We start from the raw sequence: 21,291 nt of genomic DNA, 5'->3' as shown, positions 1-21,291 counted from the left end.
GTAGTAGTAGTAGTAGTAGTAGTAGTAGTAGTAGTAGTAGTAGTAGTAGTAGTAGTAGTAGTAGTAGTAGTAGTAGTAGTAGTAGTAGTAGTAGTAGTAGTAGTAGTAGTAGTAGTAGTAGTAGTAGTAGTAGTAGTAGTAGTAGTAGTAGTAGTAGTAGTAGTAGTAGTAGTAGTAGTAGTAGTAGTAGTAGTAGTAGTAGTAGTAGTAGTAGTAGTAGTAGTAGTAGTAGTAGTAGTAGTAGTAGTAGTAGTAGTAGTAGTAGTAGTAGTAGTAGTAGTAGTAGTAGTAGTAGTAGTAGTAGTAGTAGTAGTAGTAGTAGTAGTAGTAGTAGTAGTAGTAGTAGTAGTAGTAGTAGTAGTAGTAGTAGTAGTAGTAGTAGTAGTAGTAGTAGTAGTAGTAGTAGTAGTAGTAGTAGTAGTAGTAGTAGTAGTAGTAGTAGTAGTAGTAGTAGTAGTAGTAGTAGTAGTAGTAGTAGTAGTAGTAGTAGTAGTAGTAGTAGTAGTAGTAGTAGTAGTAGTAGTAGTAGTAGTAGTAGTAGTAGTAGTAGTAGTAGTAGTAGTAGTAGTAGTAGTAGTAGTAGTAGTAGTAGTAGTAGTAGTAGTAGTAGTAGTAGTAGTAGTAGTAGTAGTAGTAGTAGTAGTAGTAGTAGTAGTAGTAGTAGTAGTAGTAGTAGTAGTAGTAGTAGTAGTAGTAGTAGTAGTAGTAGTAGTAGTAGTAGTAGTAGTAGTAGTAGTAGTAGTAGTAGTAGTAGTAGTAGTAGTAGTAGTAGTAGTAGTAGTAGTAGTAGTAGTAGTAGTAGTAGTAGTAGTAGTAGTAGTAGTAGTAGTAGTAGTAGTAGTAGTAGTAGTAGTAGTAGTAGTAGTAGTAGTAGTAGTAGTAGTAGTAGTAGTAGTAGTAGTAGTAGTAGTAGTAGTAGTAGTAGTAGTAGTAGTAGTAGTAGTAGTAGTAGTAGTAGTAGTAGTAGTAGTAGTAGTAGTAGTAGTAGTAGTAGTAGTAGTAGTAGTAGTAGTAGTAGTAGTAGTAGTAGTAGTAGTAGTAGTAGTAGTAGTAGTAGTAGTAGTAGTAGTAGTAGTAGTAGTAGTAGTAGTAGTAGTAGTAGTAGTAGTAGTAGTAGTAGTAGTAGTAGTAGTAGTAGTAGTAGTAGTAGTAGTAGTAGTAGTAGTAGTAGTAGTAGTAGTAGTAGTAGTAGTAGTAGTAGTAGTAGTAGTAGTAGTAGTAGTAGTAGTAGTAGTAGTAGTAGTAGTAGTAGTAGTAGTAGTAGTAGTAGTAGTAGTAGTAGTAGTAGTAGTAGTAGTAGTAGTAGTAGTAGTAGTAGTAGTAGTAGTAGTAGTAGTAGTAGTAGTAGTAGTAGTAGTAGTAGTAGTAGTAGTAGTAGTAGTAGTAGTAGTAGTAGTAGTAGTAGTAGTAGTAGTAGTAGTAGTAGTAGTAGTAGTAGTAGTAGTAGTAGTAGTAGTAGTAGTAGTAGTAGTAGTAGTAGTAGTAGTAGTAGTAGTAGTAGTAGTAGTAGTAGTAGTAGTAGTAGTAGTAGTAGTAGTAGTAGTAGTAGTAGTAGTAGTAGTAGTAGTAGTAGTAGTAGTAGTAGTAGTAGTAGTAGTAGTAGTAGTAGTAGTAGTAGTAGTAGTAGTAGTAGTAGTAGTAGTAGTAGTAGTAGTAGTAGTAGTAGTAGTAGTAGTAGTAGTAGTAGTAGTAGTAGTAGTAGTAGTAGTAGTAGTAGTAGTAGTAGTAGTAGTAGTAGTAGTAGTAGTAGTAGTAGTAGTAGTAGTAGTAGTAGTAGTAGTAGTAGTAGTAGTAGTAGTAGTAGTAGTAGTAGTAGTAGTAGTAGTAGTAGTAGTAGTAGTAGTAGTAGTAGTAGTAGTAGTAGTAGTAGTAGTAGTAGTAGTAGTAGTAGTAGTAGTAGTAGTAGTAGTAGTAGTAGTAGTAGTAGTAGTAGTAGTAGTAGTAGTAGTAGTAGTAGTAGTAGTAGTTTTCCGGAGACTAATAGGCAAAGCTGTGATGAAGATAATTCAGTATGACGCCATGCACGCCACAGCCCCTCGTCAACTCTGTGTTGGTGTTCCGTCTGGGTGTGAAGCTGCCGTGCATACGATGACCGACATGCTTGTCTCGCCGGAGGTGGAGGGTGTGCTCTTGGTCGATGCCACCAACGCTTTCAACGCTATGAACCGCACAGCAGCCCTACACAACGTGCCACTCGTCTGCCCTGCCCTGGGGCAGGTGTTCAAGAACACCTACAGCAGTCCATGCCGCCTGTTTGTGTCGGGTGGTGGAGAGATAAGGAGTCAGGAGGGTACCTGCCAAGGTGATCCTCTCGCCATGGCGATATACGCGGTCGCCATGATGCCATTGATAGACAAGCTGTCAGAGTGCTGCCCCGACGTGGTGCAGCTATGGTATGCTGATGACGATGCTGGTGGCGGACAGCTCCTCAATCTAAGGCAGTACTGGGATGGGATTCTGGAGCATGGCCCTGGGTATGGGTACTACCCTAACGCGAACAAGACAACACTAATTGTCAAGGAGCAGCATTCGGCCCTGGCACTCCAGCTTTTCAGGGACACGGGCATTCGTGTTGTGACCGAGGGTGCTCGTTATCTTGGCGGCGCACTCGGTACAACGGTCTTCTGTGAGGAGTATATCACAGATTTGATCGACAAGTGGACGCTGCAGGTTGATCGCCTGGCGGAGGTGGCCACCACTCAGCCACATGCTGCGTACGAGGTGTTTGTAAAGGGCCTCGTGTCCAAGTGGCGGTACCACTTGCGCGTCCTATCTTGCCCTGCGCATCTTCTGGCCCGTCTCGACGCCGCCATTACGGACAAGCTGCTGCCAGCGCTCAGCGGCCATTCGTGTTCGGACGAGTCGGCACTGAGAAAGTTGCTATCGCTACCAGCGCGGTTTGGTGGCATGGCAATCCCTGTGCCCTCGGTGGAGGCCGGGAAAGAGTTTTCTGCATCCAGACAGATTGTGGCTCCTGTGGCGGCCTGCATAAGACCACCAGAACATCCAACAAGCACCAACGAAACTACTCAAACAGACCAGCTGAACGAGGCAATAGCCCTCAGCCGGCAGGAGGCCGGGCGTATTCGCAGAGAGAAAGCTGCCCAAGCCACGGGTCTCGTTAGCGAATTGCGCCCGGATTTGACAGCAACACAGGCGCTGTTGGTGGAGAATGCCGCGGAAAAGGGCGTATCATCTTGGGTAACGGCGGAACCATCGTCCCAAATGCAGATGGTGCTGAACAAATCGGATTTCCGAGATGCGTTCTGCATCCGCTACGGCCTGCAGCCTGACGGACTCCCCCTGACTTGTGTATGTGGTGCTGCAAACACAATAGACCATGCGATGATGTGTCCGGCAGGGGGCTACCCCATGGCACGCCACAATGAGATCCGGGACTTGTTGGCTGACGTGATGCGTGAGGCGGTCCGGGATGTGGAGGTGGAACCGCCTCTACTACCATATGATGGTGAGCGGCTCCAAGGGAGGACAGCCAACCGCTCGGCAGGTGCCCGCCTGGACATCCGGGCTTGTGGCTTCTGGACGAGACAGCAAGATGCCTTTTTCGACATCCGGGTTACACACCCAAAGGCAAGCTTGCTGTCGCGTCAGGAAGTCATCAGCCAGCTCCGAACGCATGAACGGATGAAGAAGCGCCAGTACGGAGAGCGGGTGACAGCAGTTGACAGAGGTACGTTTACACCGCTAGTTTTTTCTACCTCGGGCATGATTGGCAGAGAATGCTCAATGGCACTGAAGACACTGGCATGCCTGATTGCTGAGAAGAACGTCGACCTACACGTATCGGTTATCATGGGTCAGCTCCGTTGTAAGCTGTCAGTCTGCCTTATGCGATGGGCAGTCACCTGTTTGCGGGGTTCAAGATCGTCATATCGCCGCAACAGGATGAATTTCACGACGATGTGCAGGTTGCGGGCAGCCTGAGCGTGATAGTACCTGACAGACATTTGCCCAACATTGCCCCATGATAATGAATTCTTGAGTTTTTGGACATTGTATTGCAATGCTGCTCCATCTACATGGCTGTATTTGTGTTTCACATCTCCATTTCAAGTTTCCTAATAAAGATTGTGTCAAGTAGTAGTAGTAGTAGTAGTAGTAGTAGTAGTAGTAGTAGTAGTAGTAGTAGTAGTAGTAGTAGTAGTAGTAGTAGTAGTAGTAGTAGTAGTAGTAGTAGTAGTAGTAGTAGTAGTAGTAGTAGTAGTAGTAGTAGTAGTAGTAGTAGTAGTAGTAGTAGTAGTAGTAGTAGTAGTAGTAGTAGTAGTAGTAGTAGTAGTAGTAGTAGTAGTAGTAGTAGTAGTAGTAGTAGTAGTAGTAGTAGTGTGTGTGTGTGTGTGTGTGTGTGTGTGTGTGTGTGTGTGTGTGTGTGTGTGTGTGTGTGTGTGTGTGTGTGTGTGTGTGTGTGTGTGCGTGCGTGTATGCGTGTGTTTATAGGGTATGTATGGGTGCACATGTTTAAGTTTGACTTGTGAATTTAGTATTCACGTAACTATGATGCTAACCTGCTGTTAGCAGGACGTGCCCAAATCACCCAAAAACCACTATTCTCTGGTTGTCAATTTCTTTGATTTTCGTAATCCGAGTTTCACCGGTCGATGCATGTTCATGAACTACGAGAGGCTTCGTTAATCATTTCTTAGTGTCCGAGGCCGGACAGCATCATGGCCGTGTATCCGAGGCAGGACAGCATCATTGCCCTGTGCCCGAGGCCGGGCAGCATCACAGCAGGTGTTAAAATACTGTACATTTACATTTCGGGGCTGCAAAAGTTCACGATTTCACGATTTTCGACTTTTCAGCTGCAATCTATTTTCGGTGCGAGGTTATTACTAGCACATCGCTTAAGCCGACGTGAAAATTCATCAGCGTTTTAATTTCGGCGTTTTGGGTCGGTGCCGAATATCGCCGGAATTAAATAGCTGCCGAAATTCAAATTTTGTATATTTACACTGTACCTGTTCTTCTGTGGCTGCTGTTTGTGTGCTCTGATGGCTGACTGTCTGATTTGTAGACGGTTGAATTTGAACAACATTGAGTACCTTCGACCGGGTACATTTGCTTCCCTCCAGCACCTAACAACACTGTGAGTATAGAACTACCTCAAGTACACTGTGCTGACAACTGAAATCCAACCCCTGAGCTCTGAGCCCTGAGCTCTGAGCCCTGAGCCCTGGGCCCTGAGCTCAGCTCACATCGCAGAGACCCAACTCGGGATAGTAGAACTACGAAATAGAGACCGATAGAATGTGAATTCAGTTGCCAGCACTGTACATTGTATGGTTATGTGGTACATTGTATGTGGTATACTCCCTTCCCTCCCCCTCCCCCCCCCCTCTCCTCCCCCTCTCCTGGTTGCACACACGCAGACACACACACACATACCTTTATTGCCAGGATATTGGTTTTCTAGAAGGACACCTGTGCACAAGTGTGTGTGTGTGTGTGTGTGTGTGTGTGTGTGTGTGTGTGTGCTCGTGTGTGTGTGTGTGTGTGTGTGTGTGTGCGTGTGCGTGCGTGCGTGCGTGTGTGTTTGTGTGTGTGCTCGTGTGTGTGTGTGTTCCATATGGTGCAGTGGTATGTGCAGCGATTTCCAATCGAGAGGTTGCGGGTTCGATTCCCGACGATTATGGTCACACACATCTTTCTTCTCTTTCTCAGACTCCTTCTGACTTTTCTTTCATTCTCCTGGGTGGTTACCAACAGCCAGTGCATGCCGGATTATGTGGTGTGATGTGTGTGCGGAAAAAATATATATGAAAAAGACCAAAAAGTAGGGATTCACTGGCCAGAAAAAGCCACTTCATAGCTGTGTGGTATAGACCAGGCTGAATAGTGGCGGTCAATTCTTCAGCCTTGGAAGCTGTTGAATGGTGCAATCCCAGCACAAGCTGCTATGGCTTCTGCTGTAGCATCGCTATCATCGCCTCCGGCGATGGGCGTCCAATGGTCCAATGGTGTGTGTGTGTGTGCATGTGCGTGTGTGTATGTGTGTGTGTGTGTGTGTGTGTGCACGCGCTTGCACGTGAAATGGCTGCAACCCGAATGACCTATCCTGCTTCGAAACGACCTGGCCGGTCTTTTGACCACCCGCCTGCATGGCCGAACCCCTATGACCCTGCCTGTCCCTTTATGGTTCCCCTAGGGCACTCTCACTATCTCCTTCCCATTATAACCCCTTTTGCCTTTTTAATTCACTCCCTATGTTTTCCCCCTAGGCTATAAGACCCTTTTCCCTACATGAACCCCTGCCTCTCCAACCCCTGGCCTTTGTATATGAAGTAATCCCCTGCCTTTCACATGCCTCATTTGGATTCCCCTTTCTTTGCAATCCCGCCTGCACAGTCTCCTCTCCTTGTGATCCCATTGCGCCTGCAATTCCTTGGCTTTGCCATTCCCTTACCTCGCAATATGTCGGCATGGGAATTAACTCTTTTAAAAGACAGTGCAGCACAGTGCATGCTTGTGACTCGACTGGTGTACGCATCATGACTAAGAATGATTGCAGAGCCGATCTCGTACATCTCAGATGCCTGATTTTACAGAGACCCCTTAGTAGACCCCTTAGTAGCTGGCCTATCAAATAGCTATATGGAGAAGTTAGTGGGGTTGCATTTGAAAAATTCAAATTTGGATCGATGCGTACATGTACATGTGCGCAGCGTACATGTACATGTGCGTTCAAGCATGTCTCTCTATTGCCATGCTTGCTTTTTTTGTTCAATGCACAGCGGCCTGTCTGGCAACCCGCTGACCACACTGGAGACGGGTGTGTTCCGCGGACTGGAGTCGCTGCGCATACTACAGCTGGAGAACTGCCAGATTGAAACGCTCGACGAGGAAGCATTTTTCAATCTGACACAGCTGAGAATACTGTAAGTCTGTAAGCACTGCATACTCCACTCAGCCATAATAGTCGCATGCCGATTCGAAATCCATTCTGTTGCCCAATTTAGCCCTCCTGAAGATGGGCCTTGCCCGGAATTTGGATGATTTTGTTCTTTTTTTCAGTGATTGGTGTAGTTCAGAGATTGCTTGGATGGTGTTGGAGAGACCGTTTGGATGGTGTTGGAGAGACCGTTTAGAGGGTGGTGTGAAGATGTATTGTTATAATGGATGACTATAATCTTCTCTCAATGATTAATGTAGCCCAGATCTAGAGATTGCTTGGTGGATGTTGTGAGAGAATGTATGGTTAATTGGTTATACTGGATGGCTACAGTGGAGTCTGTGCATATTGAGAAGCGATTTAGCCCTATTCTTGAATGCAGTACATGCATCTGTGCGATCCACACCAGTCCAAATGAGCACTAGGAAATTTTAGAACCGAACGTTTCGTTCCCTTCTCTTCATGGCCTCTTACAGGGAAAAAAGAAAAATGACCAAGGCAGAAATTATATGGGCAAAGAATTGAGAGACATAAACATCACGCTGCAAGTATGAAAAAGTTAGCGGGCCATTATTTTGTCCCTGCAGTCGGGTGGTGTTATACAGCGGGAGTTCGCGGGTTCCGTGCTTTTCTTAGAGCTAGAGCATCGGTGCGCTGCGACTTTGCTAAAGCACCTGAACTGATGATGTCATCGCATAACCTCTGATGATGTAATCGCATAACCTCTGTTGACTGTATGTGCAATGCAGGAGGCTCAACAACAACCGCTTGACGCGTATAACCAACATGAACTTTCTAGATCTTCTCCAAGTTCAGGAACTGTAAGTGCCACTACATGCTCTTTCTAACCTCTTTACATTTTTTGTATTGTATTGTATTTTATTATTTTACTTGGGCATTCCCAACAGACCCTAAAAGGTCTTCTTACAGGGTGCCCAAGATGAATGAATAAGTACTTGGCGAAATGAATTGGGGATATGATTTGTTCGAAGCGCATTAAAGCGGTCACATAATGTTGTCTATACTCAATCTGCAGACGGAACTGTTTCGTCCTTGTGGACTCATCAGCGCAGCACAGAGAAAATGAGGCCGAACCTGATAGCAAGGAAAAAATTAATAAATTTTCCAAAGCCAGATTTAAACCAGGCCTGAATGTACCTTGCCAGAGGGCTCTAACTGACAAGTCAGTGAGCTCTGCATAACGCAAACAGCAATGGCACTACCCCACGCAAGAGTGCTCAACTACTACAAGAGCAGGAGCGAAATACTCAATCTGCAGACAGAGCTATTCCGTCCTTTGTGGACTCATCAGTGCAGCACAGAGAGAAAACCTGAATGTTCCATATACAGTAAAATCTGATGTACGCGACCTCTGGCCGGGTTCTAGCGACCACCTGCTTTTAACCACCGTTTTTCCTTGCACGGACAGTTCTACACAGAAACTGCACCGGATACAACGACCACCTGCTTTGCGTGACCAGCGACCGACTTTTAGTGTACCAAGTGCCATATTGGACCTGCACACAGTGACCAATACTAACCAAAAGTGCCATCTTGGCTGTCACGGTTGACTGCAACAGGGTTGAATTGCGCTCTGAAGCAAGTGCGTGCAGTCAACAGAAGCGACAAGTGACAGTGCAGGATGCGCTGCATGCACTTGAGTGAGGTGTGCTTTGCCTGCACCAGAGTATTCTATGCTCCACACCTGTCAATATGAGTACATGGAAGTACGATCATGCACATGTATGTACACGATCCGATACACCACGGATGTATGGGACCTGGTTCTAAAGACCACCTGGCTTTAACGATTGCTTTTGCTTGCACCGTGGGGTGGTCGCTTAAACCAGGTTTATGGCTTTATGTAGTGCAGTTTGCGCAAAGACTACTGACGTGCTGTGTGTGTAATTTGAACTAATTTCCCAATTGTTTTTAAGAAACATCCTTGTTCGCAATGTAGAATTTTCCATTTCACTTTGCTTTATCTATGCACATACTTGAAGAAGCTGTTCTGTTTGAATTTCTCTTTCTGACTAGGTACCTGCAGTTCAACAGCATCTCACATATTGACGGGGGCACATTCTTCCGCATGATAAACCTCAAGCGGCTGTAAGAAATACCTATGCGTGCGTGTGTGTGTTTGTATGTGTGTGTGTGTGTGTGTGTGTGTGTGTGTGTGTGTGTGTGTGTGTGTGTGTGTGTGTGTGTACATGTGGGCTGCCAGTTGGCTCATGTGGTGGGTGCACGTGCCGGATAGTGGCTGAGTCTTCAGCTTGCCATTGGTAAAAGCCTGCTTTGAATACGAGCTGCATTATAGTGGATACTCGGCACATAAGCCTGGCTTTGATTGTTGACATACACGAAATACCAGGTTTGAATACAAGCCAGATTTTTGAATAGAACCCGAACACTGACAGTGGCTTCTACGGGAATAACCCCGCAGGCGATATACACGACACGACAGTACATGTGCGTGATGGCACTAAAATGGCCACCGGGGTTTGCACGAGTGGGGTGGGTTGACTATTCTAGATCAAGGTGCAGCTATGGCCAATCTGGGCTGTTTGCTATAGCAATGGTCTTGTTTGTTTGTATGTTCTGTGTTGTCTGTGTGTCAGGTTTCTACAGGGAAATGCTCTGACGGAGTTTTCGCGTGGTATGCTCAGGGGACCGACAAGGCTGGAAGTTTTGTGAGTCAATCCTGAGTGCATCATTGTACTGGCTGCATTGATTCAGAACACCCACACATGCAGATAACCACGCACAAACGCACGCGTGCACGGACACGCACATGCATGCACACACACACACACACACACACACACACACACACACACACACACACACACACACACACACACACACACACACACATACACATACACACTGTTGTGAAATGATGTGTTGTTTTTCCGTGTGATGGCATTCCCCAAACTGTCTCGTCTAGTCGCGTGCATGTGTGATATGAGCATGCGCGATGTTGTAGTCGAGAGTCCTTTTGTCAGTCTTCTTGTTCGTCCCTTTGAGTGTTGTCTCCATTTCCGTAATGTCAATAATAATTATGTAAACCATACTAGTCTTGTCCTTTGTGTCCTGCGTCCCGGGGAACGGAATGGCTGTGATTCCGTAACAACGTGGTGCCGAAACCCGGGACGCAGAGGATGAGTAAGTTTGTCATGAGTCTGTTCGTCGTCGTCAACAACTAATACAAGTAATAGTACAACTAGAGAGTAAGCGTGGGGATGGAGGAGAGACGAGGAGCTGGTGGAAGCGGAAGAAGACGCGGAGAGGAGGCAGAGAAGGTGGTGGACCGGCAGAAGCTGGGGACTGGAGCCTGGGACGGCAGGTACCGCATGGAGCGTGTGGCCGTGGCTCGCCAGAGGCCAGTGGACGAGTCTGGCGTCACCGACTGTGTGTCGTCCTTGTTGTTCGTCTTGTTGTCTAGCTCGCTGTGTTGTTCTCTCTCTGTTCAGTTCGTTGCTTGTTGCTGTGTTGTTTCAGTTTGGTTGTTGTCGGTCTGTTGCTCTTCTATTCGTTCTGTTGTTCTCCATTGTTTTTGTTGTAGATTTATTTGGTGCGGCTGTGCGCATGTTATTATTTTGTTGGAGCTTCGGGCCCCCGTGTTTCGGTTGGCCTTGTGTGGCGTGGCCTGGTCGTAGAGCGTCGGCTCTAGGTTGATGGTTGGTTTTCGTTTTTCTGTTCTGCTGTGGTTCCTTTTGCTGTTGTGCATGTGGAACGTTACGTGGTGTCGGTTTATTATTTTGTGGAATGTCATCAAGGGGGCAGGTGTTGTGAAATGATGTGTTGTTTTTCCGTGTGATGGCATTCCCCAAACTGTCTCGTCTAGTCGCGTGCATGTGTGATATGAGCATGCGCGATGTTGTAGTCGAGAGTCCTTTTGTCAGTCTTCTTGTTCGTCCCTTTGAGTGTTGTCTCCATTTCCGTAATGTCAATAATAATTATGTAAACCATACTAGTCTTGTCCTTTGTGTCCTGCGTCCCGGGGAACGGAATGGCTGTGATTCCGTAACAACACACACACACACACACACACACCATTTCTCAGCGAGATACACCCTGACGAATTCACACGCCCAATTACGAACACGTGTGTGTGTGTGTGTGTGTGTGTGTGTGTGTGTGCACGTGTGTGTGTGTTTGTGTGCACGTGTGTGTACACGTGTGTGTGTGCACGCGTGTGTAGACTCATGTACTCTTGTCTGTTTTTTTGTGTGTGTACTTGCCGGTGTAATAGGTGGTTGGACCGTAATCGTATTGAGAACATTCCGCAGGACGCCTTCACGGACCTAAAGAGCTTGCATCAACTGTAAGGCGAGTCTTCTTGAAAAGCTTTTACAAGACTAATGAAAAGAAGCGGAGACTCCCTCGATTTAGTCTAAGGCCTGTGGAGAATGCATAAATCCGAAATACAAATACAAGTTACACCATAATCAGGTCATGCGTGGTATGAATTGAGAGCTTCATGGTTGGATTATGGTCTTGGGACAGACTCAGACTGCATGGTTAGTGAAAACCGAACAGAAGTTAGAGGTTTCTTATACTGAAGTCTTACTGTACTGTAAGACATGTATATATAACGAGGAAGTAAATCTAACGTTTCAACGTATGACATTTCTCCGTTATAATAAGATCCGTTGAGGCCGTACTGCTTCATATGCTGTGTGTGGATGTGGCAGAATACTGCAAGATCGTTAACATATCTTCTCGTTAACCTTTGAATTTTGGACAATCGTTAAATTTGCGACTCGTTATAGTAACATGTCCTACAGTAGTCGTTTGCAGCTGACTCGTATTCCTGTCCTTCCACTGTCTCCAGATTCCTGCAGAACAATCGCATCAAGACCCTGTCCAACTGTCAGTTTGAAGGCCTAGACAGTCTAAGGATTCTGTAAGTCTATACCTGTACCTAGACTGCACATCACCTCCAGTGTCGGTGTCAGTAGCATGCAACCAGTTAATCCAGCTGACCTCGACACCTTGCCACAGCACACCATCAGCAAAGCAACACATCTCGGTGCTGAATTCCTTCTTCATACAGCTGTTTCGAGTATAACACTCTCATATATTATCGTATGACGTAGGTTGTATGCTTCGCTGCTTTTTTCAGCCTACTGTCTTCTCTGCCTCTCCGTGCCTCTCTCTCTCTCTCTCTCTCTCTCTCTCTCTCTCTCTCTCTCTCTCTCTCTCTCTCTCTCTCTCCCTCTCTCTCTCTCTATGTGCTTGTGTAAAGAGTTCTGCAGTTCAACCAGATTGGATGCATAGCTGACGGTGCGTTCTGCTGTCTGCCCTACCTTGCACGCCTGTAAGTCGTCTGTGAACACGGAAATACATCCACGGCTCGCGTAACACTCAGACACGTGAGCTTTCCGCAGGCGCAGGAGCGCTACCACCCTCAGGGATCAAAGAACACGGAAAGACATCCGTGCTTCCAAACCTCTGGAGCTGTCCACCATAGTGGTAGTAGATTTTGCTATTCTACCAGGGAGCTCTCAACAGGCCTTGCCTTGCTACTAAGTTACAGTCAAACCTGTCTAAACGCGACCGCTCAAGGGACCTTGAAAACGTGGTCTCTTTTACCAGGTGGTCTCCTTATCCAGGGTCATTTTGACTGGAAAAAGCATCCCTTGGTCCTGGTTTCAGTGGTCTTCCAGGACAGGTGGTCGCCCTATCCGAGTGGTCGCATTCACAGGTTTTACTGTACTTCAAAGTAGGAACACTGGAAACACCTTTATGCTTGGTACAAATTCTGAAAGGCACATGTAGCTGTACATCATTACATCATAGTGAACCATGCAGCACACCGCGCTTGCCTACTATTGCTTCTATGTTGCTAAACCGATAACAACTGAAATCCGACCCCCTGAGCGGTGTGTTCACTTTCCAGCGGCCTTAACTTCGTAGTGTTACACCATGGTGGGTGTTTGCGATGTGAGCGCACCGCCGCTCAGGGGGTCGGATTTCAGTTGCTAGCACTGTAGTTAATGTGCACTGAAGTAGAGGGGGCTACCCAATATGCATGTACATGCCAAATTTCGACCGTATAAGGATTTTGCTGCCAACCTTCCACCACTTAAACTGCCCAATATGGGACGAGACTGGATTGTCATGCGTGGTGTGTGTTTAATACTACCACCTAACCGTGGAATATCAGGAGTGCTGGAACCAGTCCGGTTGGTCAGGTCATCACTGGATCAACATGTTGGTCAACAACACGGCATGTTTACTGCTGTGGAGGTTATGTGTACTGGCTATATCATACACAAACTAGCTGTATACAGGCCATGGTGGGGCCGGACCAGTCGAACACTGCTTCGGGCGGTCCTGAATAGAAAAAGGAAAATGTGAACAGAGTGATGACTTTTGTACCCTTGAGCTGATGGCTTAACTCCGGTTTTTTCTGCATGAGGAAGGAGAAACAACGTGGAAAATCTACTGGAGAAGAAAATCTAAAATTGTATAGTTGTTGGCACTAATGTACGTGTTTTCGGCATTGTATGCCTATTGCTATAGTTGCCTGACTCCCTGCTATGTTTTCTCTGCACTCTGCTGTGTTTTGTTCTTGCTGGCTCTAGGTACCTTGGTGCCAACGACCTTCAGATGGTGACGCCCAGGATGTTCTCATGCATGGCCGAAGTCACTAGATTGTAAGCGAGCCGAGCCGTGTCCACTGCAGTATCGCCCCTTTAAAGCTGGGCGTGCTCTTGAGCTAGCCTTGTGGAGGCTATTCTTCCACTCCAACCGAGTACTGTATTCTCTGCATAAAAAATAAAAATATGCTATATATTTTTTTATTCCACGCAATACATGGCTGGGGTAGCCAATGACCACTTTGCGTGGCGATTGCAGGGTTTTTATAGCTAACCACGGCTAACAAGGAAAAGAGTAAGAAGTCAAAAAGAAAAGGAAAAGAAGAAAGAAGCAAATATGGACTAAAATTGTGGTCTAAAGCAAGGCGTTCCTGAATGCTGTTAAAGTAGAAAGGCCCTTTGTATAAGCTGCATTGTTAACACCAGTATTTTCACCCGAAAAAGTCGTTGCGGGTAATACTGTACTGCGATGGTGGAATGAACATGAATTACAGGGTGGAGCTAGATGTCTGTATAATTATTATGGTGACAAAACATCTGGGTCAGCGGCTTATACTTCAGAGAATACAGTACTGTATTCCAGTTTGTCTGTGAAAACCGAAACACCAGGTTTTATGTATCAATGCGCCATGCTCATAACAACAAGGTTTGTACTCACAGCAGACCGCGTCTATGTGAAGTTTGACCGTTGTGCTTGTATGAGACAGTACAGAACTGGGGGGGGGGGGGGGGGGGGGAGAGATTCCACTCGCTGCAAGACTGCATGGATATTCATTCCCTTCCTACAGATGTTGTTCCAACAGTACGTACAGTGGTGTGATTAGCAAGTGTTGTGATGGCCATCATTAGTCACATCTCCGTAGCACTAGGTGATTTGATGTCATACCCGTGCCAACTTAATTACACCGAAGGTAGACCAAGTTGTTGCTTGCTACTTGACCCACACACTATGCGATACTCAGGCAAAAATTCTAATATTTAAACTTCTTCATGCATAAGCGGAAGGAGAAAATGTTACGAGTTCTACCAATGTGACCAGATCATAAGACAGTCTGATATTACATGTGACAACATGGCACAATACTGACATTTTGTCCTCACGCTTATCCATGAGTACGATCAGCTCACCATCTGACTTCCTTCTCTGTGTACATGTACATTGAACTTTCTGTACAGGTCGTTGTTCGGGAATCGAATCAGCTATGTGGCCGACGGAACGTTCAATTCAATGACGGCCCTCCGTGAACTGTGAGGGCGTAACCATGGTTGCATAGCTCCACCGTATTGCCGCATACATGCTCTGTGAAATCCAGTCCCAAGCATGAGATAGCGTAACTTATTTTAAAAGGGTGATTGGCAGCAAAACGTAGCAGTTTTTCATGCATTCAGGCATTGTCCATTTCCTTATTGGGACGGTGAGTTCCATACACCACTAAACAATATACACTATCTGATATCATGTGTGTGTGTGTTTGCATGCGTGTATGTACATGTGCGTGCGCATGCGTGCATGTACATGTCCGTGCATGCATGCGTGTGCGTGCCCGTTTGTGTGCACACACCCACATACACAACACACGCATGCATGTGGGTGTTGTGCATGCATCCATTCCTCTGTGTGTGTGTGTGTGTGTGTGTGTGTGTGTGTGTGTGTGTGTGTGTGTGTGTGTGTGTGTGTGTGTGTATGTGTTGGGGGGGGGGGGGGCAATCTGCTTTTCTGCTCAGGATTTGGGACTACACGACGAGTGCTCCTGCCCCGTCGCTCGGTGCCATCAGTAACGATCTAAACTGCGACTGCAATGCTCTCTATTTCAAAGGTACTGCATTTCTCTTGATTTAGAAGACCCACCAACTTATATTAGTACATTGAAACTTTCGTAGAAGTCTAACAGTTACATCAAGAGTACATAACCCCCAAGAGTGTGCAACTCCAGCTATAGGGTCTGCGACGGCAGAACTTCACATCACGTGATGAACCCGTACACATTATTTGCACTCTGTGCATGATTGATACAGGGTTGTGCGCAACCCGGCTTTGGGTACAATTCTCTCTTGTGGTCACTTTGCACTGTTCGCGAGTGTAACCTTTTGAACCATGTCACGTGATGTGAAGTTCTGCCGTCGCAGCACTGCATAGAGGTTGTGCAGGCAGTTGCACACTCTTGGGGGTTATGTACTCTTGGTTACGTGCATGCAGAATGGAAACGGAAGCGTTGTTGCTCCATCATAGTTTCAAGTGTAGAAGACTCGTTCAGGCAGCCGGCATCCACCTTGCTGATTTTAGCCACAACATGCTTTCATTCCAGGCACAAACAGGCTGTGCAAGCTGAAATATTCAGTTTTAACTGCACGATGAGTATAGCGTTATTGCCCACTAGTACTTGTGTTAGTCAGTGCAGCCAATCTTCTGGACGCTATGGGAGTCCTCATACCAGCCCATCATGTCTATTTCACAGACACTACCGTTATGTATTTGATAGTCATCCTCGATTGTGTTGTACTGTATTGTGTGTGTGTGTGTGCGCGCGCGCGCGCGCGCGTGCGTGTGTGTGTACGCGTGTGTGCGTGCATGTGTACATGCGTGTGGGTTGGTGGGTGCGTGTGTGTGGGTGTGTGTCTGTGTGTGTGTGTGCATGTGTGTGTGTGTGCATGTGTGTGTGTCTGTGTTTGTGTGTATGTGCATGTGCTCATGCGTGCATGTGATGTATGATGCACTGTGTATGTGTGTGTGTGTGTGTATGTGTGTGTGTGTGTGTGTGTGTGTGTGTGTGTATGTGTGTGTATGTGTGTGTGCGTGTGTGTGCGTGTGTGTGCGTGTGTGTGTATGCATGTACAGGGTTTATTGCCCAGCAGCCAGACAGAGTGGATACAGTACGGTGTGCTGGACCAGCTGTACTGCGTACCAAGCTGCTGCACACTATACATCAGCGGACACTGAACTGCACTAAACGTAAGCTGCCGGCAAAAAATAGGAGAGAGATTATAATTATCAACGTGTGTCTTTCTCCTACCTTTCTCCTACATTGTATATCTATGCATTTGTACTGGCAACGTTATACTCGTGCAGGTTTAGAGTCATTCACTGATGTGTTTCCGAGCATTTCTTCTACAATTGGCAGAACAACTTTGTCTTGTCCTCTCCCCTCCCCCTCCCACTCATGACCAGCACTTTCATCTGAAAGTGCTACATTATTCCTGTGTTTGCATCTGCCCGTGTGTGTGTGTTTGTGTGTGTGTGTATGCGTGTATGCGTGTGTGTGTGTGTGTGTGTGTGTGTGTGCGCATGGGTGCATGTGTGTACTGATGTGTGTGTGTGTATGTGTGTGTGTGTGTGTGTGTGTGTGTGTGTGTGTGTGTGTGTGTGTGTGTGTGTGTGTGTGTGTGTGTGCATGTGTGCATGTGTGTGTGCACATGACCCCGTCCATGTAGAGGTGGTTAGCGTGAACATCATTATCGACGACTACAAGAGTCCGCGGGCGTTTCGTCTTCCGGCACCATCATCATCGCCGGCCGCGGTGGAACGGATTGTTGTGCCCCGCGGTGAAGACCTTCATCTACTGAGCAAGGCAACACCAGCCGGTGTGACATTCTGGACCAGGAGAGGTAAGAAGCAGATGGACATTTGATTGCGCTTCTCCTTGTTTCAAACCAGTTCTGGAGTTATTTAAGAGGTTATGTGATCATTAACTGGGTTTGAGGGAAAGAGACAAACGGGAAAAGTCTGAAGAAAAAATTGACTGTCACCACCAGGACTCGAACCAAGGACCCTCGCTTGTGATTATGTTAGCATTTGAGATTCTTTTTATGGAGCGGCAGAGCAGTGGTGCAATGGTATGCTAGCTCAGGGTTACCATTCAAAACTGTAGCACTGCTTGTATGGTTTGCCGGTCAATACCAATTTTCCTTTCGTAACTTTGAATTTTCTCGTGTGCTCCGGATGGCAGTCGTGACCTAGTCAAGTGTCTTGTGTGGCAGGAAGCATGTGTTCCACGTAGGAACAACCAACTTCATTACTAATACCCCGCCAAAGTCGCAATTTCTAAGTTTGAGTTCTATATTTTAAACTTGAAACTCACTAGAGGAACTGGACACGGGTAGAGTTAGTAAAACTCAAAAACAAAAACAAAACAAAAACAAACAAATCCGACGGGTTGCGTACCGGGCCGGTCAAGAACAAGGAGTCGTACAACTCCCTGGTCAAGAACCACCTTTCTGCTTCCGTGGGACGCCATCACCCCATGATCAGGCATACCGTTAGTGTGGTGATTACCCAGTCACCAGCACACTCAGTCCATTACCACTAGGATGTCTCGTTTAGACAAAGAACCATGAAACTAAAGATGAACAGCAAGATATCAATGCATGCCAGAGAGGCAAAGTGACCAGGCCATCAGGATCACCAGGTTGGCCCAGTTAGGATCACCAGGTTGGCCCGGTTAGGGTCACCAGGTTGGCCGGGTTAGGGTCACCAGGTCATGCACTCTGGATGTGTGGGTAACCCCATACGGGTACTGTGTATACTAAATATGGTGAGTGCATAAAGCATCACTACACTTAAGAGCAGTGTGTCTGCTCTTGTACGGCATATGAGATGAGCTTCCATTGCTTGCAATGCCACGTTTCGTTATCAGGTTTGTGTCATGATTACTCACTTGAACTTATCCATTCCGCTGTTGACTGTGACCGCCGCAGGTGAGTCATTGGCTGCTGACGACTGCCGCACCGTGACAACGCAGGGTAATCTGTTCCTGTCGGGAATGTCTGATTCTCTGGAGGGTCTCTACACGCTGGTTGTGCAGAATACTGCAGGTGCTACGGCCAGGTCGATCTTTATATCCGTCGGAGGTTAGTATAATTTGATCCCCCCCCCCCCCTTGTCGGTCTGGCTGGCTGTCTGGCTGTCTGGCTGTCTGTCCATCCGTCCGTCTGGCTAGCTATCTTGCTGGCTCTGTCACTCCCAGTCTCCTCTCGCGTTCTCTCTCTCTCTCTCTCTCTCACTCACTCGCACACGCACACACGCGCGCGCGCATGCACCCCCCCCACACACACACACAAAGAAACACACACACACCATCTCACGCACAACGATGTTGCTGCCGAAACCCAGATTTAACCAATAGAAGTGGCTGGTATTGGAAATTTTAAGACCAAACCCAATGTGTAAAAACAGGACGCAGACTTTCAGCACTGATACACATTTCCCAGGTCTTGTTTTTGAAACTCTCTGGCTTGTCATTTTCTGTACGGACCGGTTGTATGTGTGTGTGTGTGTGTGTGTGTGTGTGTGTGTGTGTGTGCGTGTGCGTGGGTGCCGTTGTGTGTGTGTGTGCGTGTGCGGTTGTGTGTGTGTGTGTGTGTGTGTGGGTGTTTGTGTGTATATGTGTGTGCATGTGAGTGTGTGTGTTTGTGTGTCTCACGGCAGACAGCCCTCGCATCACGGTGGCACCACGCGACGTGGAGCGGGACTATCCGGGAGAGAATGTGATGTTCATGTGCGTAGTGCAGGGGAAACCTCAACCAGACTACTACTGGATGAAAGATGGTAAGCTTACGCCGCCGCATGCGTGGCCTGAAAGTGATACGGCATAACCCTGAAACGGTAGGGAAATCCTGAAATTTGGTTCCACTTGGATCAAACTACATGTATGTATGGCAGGCCCTCCGGAACCGGTCCGGTTGGTCAGGTTATTGCCGGACAAACCTTTTGGCCACCAACACAAGTTTCCTACTGTGGAGAGCAAGTGTATCCACCATATCGATACACAAAGTTGGAAAGGCCACAATACTACCGGACCAAACGAAAACTGCTTCCGGCGGTCCTGTATGATGACAAGAGTGCATAACCTGCCAAGAGCGTGCAACTCCACTATGGGTGCTGTCCCGACAGATTTTCAAGTTGACGTCCTTTTAATGATGCAGTGCGTGCTGTACATGTATTGTCAGAAGTATTCTGAACCTGTGGTGGACAAACCCCATTTGGTCCTGTACGAACTAGTGTGAAGGAAAAAAAAACGTGTGATACATTGACACGTCGTGCAAATGTCGTAAATCACTGGTGCAAGGAGCATTGCATCATAAAATGACGTCAACTTGAAATTCTGTCAGGACAGCAGGGTATGTGGGAGTTGCACACTCTGGGGGGGGGGGGGGGGGGGGTTATGTACTCTTGATGATGCTGGTGGTGATGGTGGTTGTGTTATTTCACAAGAATTAATGATGTGACAAATCCGAACTGGAGTTCTGTAAAACAAGGGGGGGGGAGGGGGAGGTACAGCCACTTTGCATACTGTAAATCAACTAATTTTCGCTGGCGACTTAATTTCGCTGATTTTGCCGCTTCGTGCCAACCGGCCAAAGAAAATCACAAGCCAAAGTTTGTCATAGAGGCAAAAGATGCATGATTGAACCCCAATCGGCCAAAGTTAGCTCACGGCCGAAAGTTTCTTTTCGAGATCGGCCAAAGTTTCTCACCGGCCAGAATTTGTTGTTTCAAAGTTGCAGTTCCTGTGCTGTAGCTTAGCTGCTGCAGTACTTTTCATTCAATCTATGCAATATGCCACTTCCTACTTCCCCCTTGTTCTTCATTTACATGTTCTCGTATCTCCCATACAATAAGAGGACGGAAAATGTGTTCTAATTCCCGTAGCTATGCAGAAGACGTTACTTCAGTAACGGCTGGCGCTAGCCAGAGTCCACACAGCTTTAATTTGGTGTTTGTTTGTTTGTGTCACGCCTGGCGCTATCCCGTATCTGTCCCGTACCGTACCGTACCATCAAACATAGCTAGTCAAAAACAGCTGGCCGCAATGTTTGCTGGTGCTATCCCGTATCTGTCCTGTACCGTACCGTACCATCAAACACAGCTGGCCACAAACAGCTCGCCACAATATTCGTCGTATTATGTATACAACTCCCTGATGTATAGGGAGATTTTCTGGAAAGAAATAGGGAGACGAGGAGGAAATGCAATTAGAATGGACGTTACTTGCCGGCTACAGAACGCCCGTGATCGGCAGAGTCAGCGCCGGTCCCAGGAAACGTCAGGACAGACATCCCGTCGACTCCAGAACGACCGTGATCGGCAGAGTCAGCGCCGGTCCCGTAGCTATGCAGAAGACGTTACTTCAGTAACTCATTGAAACGTTTTCGCAATACAATGATGTAGCTAATCAAAGGAAAAAAACATTTCCATCAGTTCTAACAACATGCACGATGAGCTAGGCAACAAAGCATAGCGTAGGGCCCTGAGCTTCCAAGCTCTCTCGTTAACTCTCAGTTTCACACACTATTAAAGCGATCATCAGACAACAGCAATAAGCAAATCTGGATCAGTACTGGTTTATATACCCACAAAGCAAAGCGTAAATGACTGCATCATGGCGCAGATCTAAAAGGTGCGAACGACAGCAGCGCAAAGCGTTCTCGTATCTCTTGTTGACGAGAAGCCCCGGCCCCGGTGAGGCCACCGAACAACTGTTTGTGTTCCCGTCCCGTCCTGTCTTGCAGGAAGGCGTATAAACGTTACCGTGCCAGTTCCTCGCACGGCAATTGACAGCCAGACGCAGCGCTTTATCCAGACTGGAAGCAGCTTGCATATCCTGAAAACGGAATACTCTGATGCTGGACTTTACACGTGCGTGGCGGAGAATGGAATCGGTCGAGGTGATCGTGCCGAAGCAGAGCTCTTCTTCAGACGGCGTAAGCATGCATGTAATCTGCTGTATGTCTTGCTGTGGGGCCGTGTGTGTGTGGGGGGGGGGGGGGGGGAGGGTCCTG

General features: G+C 46.9%; 1 protein-coding gene across 1 annotated transcript in view; it reads left to right on the top strand.

The window, feature by feature from the left end:
* LOC135826392 (leucine-rich repeat-containing protein 15-like) overlaps window positions 1-21,291 on the top strand; it is a 31,808-nt gene that overhangs the window by 8,436 nt on the left and 2,081 nt on the right. The window contains exons 5-20 of the mRNA XM_065339000.1: window positions 5,033-5,104; window positions 6,750-6,893; window positions 7,657-7,728; window positions 8,945-9,016; window positions 9,526-9,597; window positions 11,163-11,234; window positions 11,745-11,816; window positions 12,159-12,230; window positions 13,501-13,572; window positions 14,692-14,763; window positions 15,241-15,332; window positions 16,352-16,465; window positions 16,945-17,118; window positions 18,208-18,360; window positions 18,938-19,057; window positions 21,022-21,213. Coding sequence (XP_065195072.1) covers window positions 5,033-5,104; window positions 6,750-6,893; window positions 7,657-7,728; window positions 8,945-9,016; window positions 9,526-9,597; window positions 11,163-11,234; window positions 11,745-11,816; window positions 12,159-12,230; window positions 13,501-13,572; window positions 14,692-14,763; window positions 15,241-15,332; window positions 16,352-16,465; window positions 16,945-17,118; window positions 18,208-18,360; window positions 18,938-19,057; window positions 21,022-21,213 — 1,637 coding nt within the window. The remainder of the gene's footprint in view (window positions 1-5,032; window positions 5,105-6,749; window positions 6,894-7,656; window positions 7,729-8,944; window positions 9,017-9,525; window positions 9,598-11,162; window positions 11,235-11,744; window positions 11,817-12,158; window positions 12,231-13,500; window positions 13,573-14,691; window positions 14,764-15,240; window positions 15,333-16,351; window positions 16,466-16,944; window positions 17,119-18,207; window positions 18,361-18,937; window positions 19,058-21,021; window positions 21,214-21,291) is intronic.

This window comes from Sycon ciliatum, chromosome 10, assembly GCF_964019385.1.
Source record: "Sycon ciliatum chromosome 10, ocSycCili1.1, whole genome shotgun sequence".
Classification (NCBI taxonomy): Eukaryota; Metazoa; Porifera; class Calcarea; order Leucosolenida; family Sycettidae; genus Sycon; species Sycon ciliatum.
This window is presented reverse-complemented; position numbering and strand designations above follow the sequence as displayed.